The sequence below is a fragment of the Vigna unguiculata genome, chromosome 8 (genome assembly GCF_037176805.1).
Source record: "Vigna unguiculata cultivar grain cowpea cultivar isolate G323 ecotype 2 chromosome 8, ASM3717680v1, whole genome shotgun sequence".
Taxonomy (NCBI): Eukaryota; Viridiplantae; Streptophyta; class Magnoliopsida; order Fabales; family Fabaceae; genus Vigna; species Vigna unguiculata.
The window spans coordinates 40,844,319-40,855,103 of NC_140799.1; the positions used below are offsets into that span (position 1 = coordinate 40,844,319).

Genomic DNA, 10,785 nt, shown 5'->3' on the forward strand with positions numbered 1-10,785 from the left:
ATATTTGGAAGGTTAAAATAAAATTAAACATAAATTTAAAGGATTAAAAAATATTTTATCCAGAAAATTATAAAAGTGAGTTTACACGGAGGTGTCCTTGTCAACCTAAATGTCACTAAATACGCAGTAAAATGTCACAAACATTTTCTAGATTTTCAGAAAAACCTATATAAACTTCAAAGGACACGGTATTCTTGATTATAGAAATCAGATAAAAAATCATGGTATTAGTAAAATACTTTTAATAATTAAATAATATAATAACCTTATAATGTTAAAAGCTAAAAGCAAACATATATTTCTAAACTATAAACATTTAAAATAATAAAAACATAAAACAATTGTTTAAAGAAAAGAATGTAAATTTAATAAACAATTTCAATTCTTCTTATCTTATGTGGTTTATTGGAATCCATTACAATTTAGTTGCGATTTACTTGAGTCTATTACTACCATCCAAAAAAGGTTCCAAACACTAGAAGAACTTCCATAAGATAAAAAGTAGTCTGGTATATTATGTACAGCACAAAAGAATATTTATGCAAGCTTTTTTACAAAAGAATAAAAGATTATCCATAAATAAAGACTGAACAAGTATGCAACAGTTCAACAAATATGCCCGCCACCCCTATTTCCTAATATTGAAAATTGTTAGTTAACATTAATCTATTGGAGACTTGTTCCCTGGATCAGTGTATGGTGTATGTACAGCTAGGGGCATGAATGAGCAAAATAAAAGGACCAAAAAAGAAAACTACTCTTCAAGCCAACCACACGAATGTTGGCTCGCATATACATAGTTAGGAACATCAGCAAAACCATGCAATCGACCAACATATCCAGGTTGGGATCCTCTACTATGTTCAGAACTGTCACTTTTAATGAATGTACGAGGTTCAGAATCCGAAGAACCTGTCTTCTTCGTTGGATTGGGTTGTTCAGTGTGGTCAGAATCCGAAGAACCAGTCTTCTTGATTGGATTGGGTTGTTCAGTGTGGTCAGGTACTCCATTAGGTATTTTATTTACAGCCTGCCTTTTGGCTGGTTTGGATTCGTCAACACGTTTTCTCTTCTTTCGTGACTTCTCAGGCTTGCCCTTCTTATGTTCCTCAACATTATTACATGAGCTTCTGCAGTTTCTGTTCTGAACATCATCAATTACAGATACTTGATCTTCTTGCTGCTCATCAGTTAACTTTGAATTGTCAGCACAATTTCCACTGGGAGCATGAACAGCAGCAGCTAATGTGTCAGACTTCAATTTTTCTGTGGTTGACAGTTCATGAGCATTCTGTTGGGCTATGACCTTGTGTTTAGTAGTCCAGTCAGAGCGGCTCCAGAGGGAAAGTACAGGTGGCCTTACATTCCTTTGATCCGTTTGTCTGTCATTTGCATCGACTGATCCAGGTAGATTAATTGGCTGCGTAAAAAGGCCAGGAACAGGAAAAAAGGAAATTCTGCCGTTAGGTTAACATGGATCAATGAAAGAATAACTTTAATAGACAATAAAGCTGCAATGTAACATGGTGGGGATCCACTTAGTCTTCGGGTTAAGGCTTGATACAGTTTGATTACACCATTTAATCACTCTTACAAGCATAGAGCATCATAAATTCAATCCGGGTTTAAATTTTACAGAAGATACTGTATAGATACTAATAAATTTCTATGATGTCTTCAATTTGGCATGCATGGTTATCAAGTATCGTGACATGATTCGAGGTTAGATTAGATAGGTTAAATATGCATTTTACAAAAAAGAGCAATTCATTATAAGCAGATTCCCATCTTGGAGTGAGTGCATGCAGGTAGACAGAGAGACTAACCCTGTCTGATAGAAAATTCTCATCCTCCCATATAAGATCATACCGTGATAGTTTCTTATCAAGCCTGTATGACAAGCAAGAAACAATGGTGTAAAGGAAAAAAACTTCAATAACGTTAGTGACAGTTCTGCGGTAGACAGTTGAGAAAGGGTCTTACCTCTGTATCTCTGGTGCTACTGTAAGAATTAGGAGCTTTGGTTTAAACTCAAGGGCCTTATCTATAAACTTGTTAGCCAATGCTGCGTTATGACCAAAGGGAGGGCTGAGACCAATGATCTGGTACAGAAGAAAATACAATTAACAAGTTTATTCGTTTCGAGGATATCCATGCACATCTTAACAGTGCAATTGAAAATTTCTTACCAACTGTGACCCTGTGGGTAACTCGTTTTGTTGGACAGTCATCCAATTCTTCCTTTCAAAACTAAAATCATTCTGTTATTGACAACAAAAAAGAAAAAAAAAACATTAAAAAACTAACAAGATAGTCAAGAGCAAAATCTTTAACTAAAGTTTAACGGCTTTAATTACTAAATTAAAGTGAAATTATGATAATTCATTATAATCAGAACATTATTCTCTCAATAACCATGTATCTTTCATCTTTAACTATCCAACACAAACCACAATCTACCTTTGTTGGATGCAAACCATAATTTCTGTAGGAACATCTCTTCCCAGTCTCCTGAAGCCTTTTCTTCATAAGGATGCTAAAATTATCAGCACCACAGCTCAAGTTCACAATCTGAACATCATTAACCATGCCAATCAGGTATTTAACTTCAACAATTAGAAATAGAATAATAATGTCACGAATGGTAATCCACCAGACAGAACATTTCATGAGGAAAATCAGATTATTTTATTTTATAAAAATGACAGAAAGAAAAGTCAAGCATACTCAAGAAATTTAATGTAAAACAGTAGAAATATAAAAAGAGGTTTCAAGTATATTGCCTAAAATTCATCAAAAGCAAATGAGCATGGAATTTAAAAAAGATCTTTGGTAACCAAAACTAGTGAGATCAATAGCAACGATCACAGAGAGAATTGTCAAAGACAGCAAGATTTAGTTCACTTAAATTAAATCATTGACTGAAAAAAAAAAAGTTTGCTGACAAATCTCCCAAGAAACTAGGAACTACAGACTGGTAGAATGCCAACTCAATTTTTATCTTCACTCAGCTTCAGATAATAAAAGGGTCAACTACTGACAATTTATGATACTAATGCAGATGCTATATTTGAAATTAAGTGCACAAGTACAGGAGGGCCTACCGTATCACCATTCTGAACATACCAATGAAGTTTATCTGCAATCTGCATACGTAAAGAATGTTCTTTCAGCAATTCTTGAAGGATGTATGATGACTATTAAACAAAGTAATAGAGTAACGAGAAAGAGAAAAAAAGAAAAATCATATGAACTGAAAATGAGTTAATGCGTTAGTTGCTTCAAGTACATATGTTGGTATTTATACATAAAAAATAGTTTGCTATTGCATGCTTTGCTAACTATACCATGTGTTAGTTAGCAGGAACTTTGCAAACTGGATTATATATCTAACTAACCGTTCAGTATAACTAATTTCAGTTAGATAGTTACAACAAATGCTGACTTGGCACATACAACACCAAGTACTTGCAAGTTGCAACAACTATCATAGCATACAGTGACTACAGTCTATCAGTTATTAATATGGACAAGTAGGTAGAGCATGCATACTAAATTTAATTGGTATGAAAACAATGAATATGATATAGACTTAAACATGATAAAAGAAGTATGGTTGCGTGATGTTCCTTTGTTGTTAACCCTTCCTTTATAAGGAATTAAGGCATTCAGTACATATGGTAATTAGTGGTAACTAGCGGTCACCTCCTAGATTATAAAGGTAACTAGCAGTCAGCTCCTAGATTGGTTAGGCTTTGGCATAAAGAACTAACTTAACAGCAACAACTCCCCCCTCATAAGAACACATCACATTTCCCAAACCATTAAACTGAACACACAACTACCTGACTGTATCAGGTCTACCTAAGGTAATGTTTACCAAAATTTTTAGGCTTCTCTTCACCTTAAAAGGAGAAGTTGGACCAAACACATTTATAAACTTATTATGTAAAACTAAAAGGAAAAAAAAAAAAAAACTTTTCAATAAAAGCTAGGAGAATGACTCTCTACAAGAAAACTGCATAAGCCAACTAATTTCCCATCCCCCTCTCATTATGCACATTTACCATCCAACGAATACAGATTTTTCAGGATTTGATTTTTATGATCTCATTAAAAAGGTGCAAAAGCAGTAAATTGGAAACAATCTGGTAGGAAACTTTTATTTATCAGAATCCACAAGGACCATCTTCTTGAATGCAAAATATAGGTAATATGAGAGACTCCAGTGATGAGGATAATCATTCATCCCAAATAAGCCCATCCCCCAAAATCAACAGAAATTCCAACAATTAACACTGCCACTAAAACCAATGGCACCAAAAGGATTGTCACCAGCATTGCTGTAGAGGAACCCCTAGTTCCCAGCACCCCCAGGGTCATCACCTGAACCTTTATGGTACCCTGTACATACTGTCAAGCTTGTATTTTGCTTTAACAAAACAGGATAGGCACAAATACAAAGACACCAGTCCTTAATCAATACTCTTAGGGTAATGAAAGGTCAACATTACACCTTCTGCCATGCCTGGTCAATGGCAAGGATAAAATACTCACCTATCAAAGTCTCAAACATAGACGATACTCCCAACGCCTATAGACACACAGACTCACTTTACACCAATATGTGTCAATCATTACTATAACATGCCTATAAACTAACCTTCCTTTTTTTACTGCAATAACAATAATTATAAATATAAGAAAAGAAATTAAAAAGTAAAGCACTAAGCACCTTCCACTTAAATATCTGTTTCAAAACATCAGGGTCACAAACAGCTTTGGCGTCCTGAATGCTACCCCCACTCACAGACTGTACATTAACAACGACAAAATTAACAATGTTACCAAAAATTCCTGAGTGGAAAACCATAGCAATAAACGTATAAAGTTGTGTACATTAACTGAATCTTCCAATTTCTCTGTTGTAGTAGTCTTCTCCAAAACATTTCTCAACGAGTGACTATGAGTGTGCTTTTCTAAGACAGTCTCCAACGTAATGGATGAACTGGCTTCTTTAAATAAAGCCAACAAACTACAATGGAGGAAAACATCTTTATGTAAACAAGTTTTTAACATTATCTTTAATAACAGCTTCAGCTCTCAAGTTTCAATATCATCATATTTAGGAAATAAGACAGACTTACCTCTTTTCCAAACCAGTATCCAGTGGAGGCAATTCAATACTCAACTCTCCACTAGGCTCGACAGACGGGAAGTTAGTATTCACCTTATTTATCTGATTGCCACGTTCAATTTGCTTCGAATCATCATTTTTACCAACTGTAAGCTGGTTATATGTTTGTTCAGTGTCAAGAATTTCAAATTTCTTCAAAATTGACATCTTATTTTCAGTCAAACACCTTGATGCTTCTTTTGATTTTGGTTTTGGCTTTTTTGGATTTTTCGACATATTTGAACTAGAAATTCTCTTATTAGATGACTTCTTGGTACCAACTTTGTCAGAAGACAGTTTTGCAGTCAGTTTAGATCCTGTAGAAGTGCTTTTGCCTGGTGAGTTATCTGAGTCAATATTTTTCTTCAACTTAACCATCTTTTTAGTTGAAGGCTTTTTCTGCTCAATAGTAGTATCAATTTTTTTAGCAGTAGCTTTCATTTTGGGGAATTTTATATGATCTCTTACAGGAGTCCCAAGTTCAGGATCAATCTCATGATTTCTGGTCAATGTAAAAGTCAAACATAGTCAAGGATTAACTAGTACAAACAAACTGAAAAACTAAAAAATCCACAACACTTACAAGCAATATATAAGAATGCGGTTCTTTGGTAGAAGACCTTCCCATGCCCTTAGTATATCATTGTTTTCAGCATTAATTTCTCTGAAAAAGCAATTTGAGAATCAACCCTCTAGACATAAATTAGAATTATAAAATGAAAGACAAAAAACACATAATAAAATAGGACTCACGTTGGTAAACATTTACGATGATATGCCTTTGGACAACGTCTACAAACAGCAAACTGCAACTCAGGATCCATCATATTTTCCAATCCTTTACAGACACAACAATAATGAAGGGGACAAGTAAAAGGAATCCCATCAGCAATGTTTCTCTCAAATTCCTCTGTGGTATGCTTAACCACCATGGGAAGTAATTTTGCAACACAACGTGGATGATAAAAACGGTCACAGTTTGCAGCAGTACATTTAAAAACCTGAAAGGTGAATCCCAAAAACTTAGTTCCATGCATTACAAGGAAGCTCCAGGACAACCACTTTTTCCCAAGATTTGTTGGTGTTACAGTGAATCAATCATAATCATTACAACGTAGAACAGACATTGACGCAGGAGAAGTGTTTGACTCAGTAGTTCACAGGTATGCATGGTTTGAGAAGAGGGATGGATAAAACACTATTCATGTCCAAGGTTAGTTTTCATAAATTGTCTACATTGTGAGGAAATGAGAGACATGTCAGCATGCCTTAATAAGATTACTTTTGGGGTTGGGTAGTACAAAAATGGTTGCTTTATTTGTTGAAGAAAAGTGTAAAGATTCGAAGGGCATGTTTATTTTTTATTTGGATTTCAATTATACTACCATAGCTACAAAACAAGTCAATATAAAGTATTAAAAAACCGATAATTTGACTAACAGTGACAAGGAGACACATCATTCAACCACAGGAAAATAATTACATGATGTAAGCAAGAAGAGAAGCTATTTCCATTGCTGTACCTCTGCACTGTTAAGTTTATCAGAAGACCCCAGCTTGCCGCATGCAAAGCATTGGTGCTGACGATATTCACAATTCTTGCAATAAAAGTTGTCGATCTCCTGCAAAATTTGACATGGCTACAGTCAAACAATTTTCTTCCCAATTATATGAAGTGGAAAAGGACAAGAAAAATATAAAAGGAAAACAATGGAGAACCATCATACATCAACTGCCTTCTGGGTAAAACCAAGAGAAACACAACAATTTTCTCTACCAGCTGCCACAGTAGCATGGAATGATCTCATGCACACGCCATCACAACTGCAATAACATTGAATAATTTTAAATTATGAAGAAAAACTTAAAAACTATTCCACAATACGGAGGCAAATGAAAATTTCACGTAATTTACAGTAAGAAATTTAATAGAAGACATGGTAACGTCAGGTACCTAACAGTATCTTTAGAATATATAGTAGAATTAATTAGTTATCTTATGAGGAAGCAATCTTAAGAGATGGTTACTGATTTCGTTTGTATCCTTTTTTATTGTGATTATAGCTCATTATATCTTGGCAGGATTTGGCTTATGCTGGATTTCTACAGATCAAGTGGTTCACAACTTTCGTAAATAGAAACAGTGTTCGTATTTTATAAAATTTTACACATCATATCAGTGTAGAGTATTGTTATGCACAATCTCTATTCCAATAATTCTTAACAAAAGATATGCTGTCAGACAGATACACAAGAGGACAGATACAGATTATTAAAGTGAATTAACTCATCTGAAACAATAACATACCATGTAACATTACCACCATTGTCACAAAGTGCACAAACATCCAAAACATCCGTTTCTTCAGACTCTTCATTAGATTTGTCTATCATATCACTGTCAGTTCCAACAACAGGAAATCCTGGCAGTTCGAAATCATTAACTTCCTGAAATAAAGTAGAAAAAATCATTAAAAATACACAACGGTGGAATTAAATGCCTCAGAGAAATCATCTTCGATGATTGTAAAAACAGACCTCATTAAGAAGCTTTTGACTCTTCAGTTTCTCCAAAACCACGAGAAAAAGCTGTATAAGTCATCATGCAAATGCATTAAAATGAAGCACGCATGTTGGGAACAATAAACAAGTCTTATCTAATGAAAACAGAGAAAATAAAAAGAAACAGAGAGCTCAATTGATCAAAATTTCATTGCCACATGCAAACTCTTATGGGTGGAACAATATATGAGATCAAAACACCTTATCTAGTTCACTGTTATTACAACCCACTTTCACGAACTATTGCTAAACATGAAATCCCATAGATACATCATTCAATATAAAGAACAAAGAAGGGTCATGTAGACCCCTTAAAATGAAATTAAAAGTGAGTCAATCTGTACAATTTATTGTTATATATTCTTCATCCCATCAACATTGGAAGTCAAAGTGGTTCAAAAACATAGTGCCATATGTGAATTCCATCAATTAACTTCCTCCATATGTAATGTCTTGACGGATACACTCCATTTAAAACCTACTTAAAAATGTATTATCGTTTATCTATGAAACTAAATCATTTACTTAACCAAATTAAAGTATAGAATAAAATAGAATCATGAGATCTGTACCTAGAAACTAAGATTGATAACTAGGGTATAATGTCAGACTCGAATAATACTTCCAATCATTAGTTTCCATTAGTGTTGAGGAAGGAGAGTGAAAAGCTATTTTTTCAATTTCTATTTAACATGGCAATTTCTGTGCAAGTACGGACCTACTTGGGCACATTTGAGGGCAGCCACGAGATTTTTACCATTTCTTAATATAATTACTATTCATCCGCTTAATATGAAATGCAATACAAAAATCAATCCATAATCTTGAGTCTTACCCCCCAAAAATTTATGTATGTGTGTGTGTGTGGTTACCAATTAGTCTCTATGTCCAAACTTTGTTTCTTCTTCTAACTCATTCCTAATGAAAACACAAATTTAATATGTTGTGGTCTTAGTGTCATTGGTCCTATGTGTTATTGGTGTAAATAGCAAGAAAAATTTCTATTGTGAAGTTTACTTACTCTCTAGCACCCACGACGTAAAATTTCTGGAATTGACATTAAAACTACATAAAAAGGAAATACAAACCTTGGACTTTGCTAAGACAGCATCCCTTTTGGAAGCTTCGCCAATCAAAAGCATGTGGTCCGATAAATCATTTTTTGAAGGCTTAGAACCGTAAGAGCTGCAAATAAATTTTTTTGAAAAACCATCAGGAAATGCACTTTCACGTACATCATTATCAGACTAAGAAAGTAAGAAAGTTAAGAAGAGGAAAAATACATCAATTCCTTATCCTTGCTCAAGTCTTGCCAGAAAGATCCCACAGACTTTTGATCATGTCCCTTCACACTATGGAGGAAGTGAAGGGTGATCAAAACAGTCCTTACTTTTTCCTGAAAACTCTTTCTAGGCTTCTGAAGTTTGACCCACCTTCCATCCTTTGCCAGCAAGAATACCTCAGGTCTCGCTTTGGAAAGATCAAATCGCCACGCCGTCACTTGCATGAAAGTCTTCAACAGTCCGCTATCGGCATCACCGTGTAGAAACACCTTCTCTTCGCAGGCACTAGAGTTCTCAGAATCATTCCATTGAATTGGCAACACAGCAAAAGACACAGGATTGTCCTCATCGTCTACAAGATGGTAATTTGACACAGAGATTGACTGGATCTCAGACTCGTACTCCTCTTCACAATCGGAATATGATGACCTACCCCTCTTCATCCTAAAGCCTTACTTTCCACTCACACTACCCAAAGAAACAAAAAAACACAAATCAAAGGAGTGGCTAATTGCTAATAATAACGTATATGTATATATCGTGCAATCATAAGCATTCAGGGTTTAAACATAACATCCTTCCCTCCCCACTCATCAATCACCGTGGCCAGGGGTAGATGAGTGTAACAAATTGCAAAATGCAGTGGTAACAGAAATTAAAACAAAAAAAAATCAAAAGAAGAAAAACCCTAGATTCTAAAATCCATAAAGAGAACGATCATGGTGGAGTAGTGAAAGAACCTTTTGTAACGTGCCAGAGAGGGAAGGAAGCAACAGTAGAAGGGAGGAGTGAGGGTGTGGGGTTAGGTTAGGGAGCGAAAAACCTTTGAGAAGATTTTGGCGCTGTTTCGATTTTCACAGATGTTGCCCCGTCACTAACTATTCTTCTTCTCAGTCAGAACGCCACCTGTCACAAATAACCTTCTTTTGATAGAGATAGGATGATTATATTATTATTATTTTGTAAGGTACGATGATAAAAAAACAAATAAGATGAAATCAGAATAAATTAAGATAAGAAATAATATTATTTTTTAAGGTACGATGATAAAAAATAATGATATTTTCATTCATTTTATTATTCACTTTTAATATATCACTTTAATCATTAAATCATCACATTATATCATTAAAAAAACAAAAAAAAAATTTAATAATGATTAAAACAATAGATTAAAAATGGATTAAAAAAGTGAATTAAAATATTATTTTTCTATTTTTATATATAACACAAAATAAATAATATATTTTTATTATATTATTATTATTATGATAAAAGAAAATAAAAGAATAACACTAATAAAAGTATACATGTATAAATATTATTATTATTATTATTATAGCATGAAACAAGATAAAATAATGTCTAAATTTACTATATTATGTTGTAAATTGTTTATCATGTTTTGGAATTTATCAATAGGTTTCAAAGAGAGTTCAATATAATTATATCATACAATATTTTCATTAATACAACGTATGTGTGGGATGAATAATAATGAAAACATAATCCGACAAACTATATAAATGATAATAATGACATGCAAATGGGATTATAAAAATAATGTGTTATTTAAGAATAATATAATTGAGTAGAAAATATTTCAAATTCCTCGATTGAAAGTTTCAACACATGAATTAAAAGTAAATCTAAAAATGTTAACTTTTCATTATTTTACTGATAATATGTCAAATGACATGTATTATAATCATAAAAGAGTGAAGTGTTGATCGATGTATTTTATTAGTTTGATTTGTTTTTAAT

General features: G+C 33.5%; 1 protein-coding gene across 1 annotated transcript; it reads right to left on the reverse strand.

Moving 5' to 3' along the window:
* Positions 1–490: 490 nt before the first annotated feature.
* On the reverse strand, positions 491–9,919 carry LOC114194608 (protein ENHANCED DOWNY MILDEW 2-like). The gene is made up of 18 exons (XM_028084945.2): positions 9,762–9,919; positions 9,022–9,489; positions 8,827–8,923; positions 7,715–7,765; positions 7,485–7,624; positions 6,904–7,000; positions 6,700–6,798; positions 5,930–6,177; positions 5,760–5,840; positions 5,148–5,678; positions 4,900–5,035; positions 4,736–4,813; positions 3,105–3,146; positions 2,461–2,571; positions 2,190–2,261; positions 1,984–2,102; positions 1,827–1,890; positions 491–1,420 (listed from the first exon to the last, which is right to left on the reverse strand). The coding sequence occupies exons 2-18, from the start codon at positions 9,462–9,464 to the stop codon at positions 755–757; spliced, it is 3,075 nt and encodes a 1,024-aa protein (XP_027940746.2). The 5' UTR covers positions 9,465–9,489; positions 9,762–9,919; the 3' UTR covers positions 491–754.
* Positions 9,920–10,785: the final 866 nt, after the last annotated feature.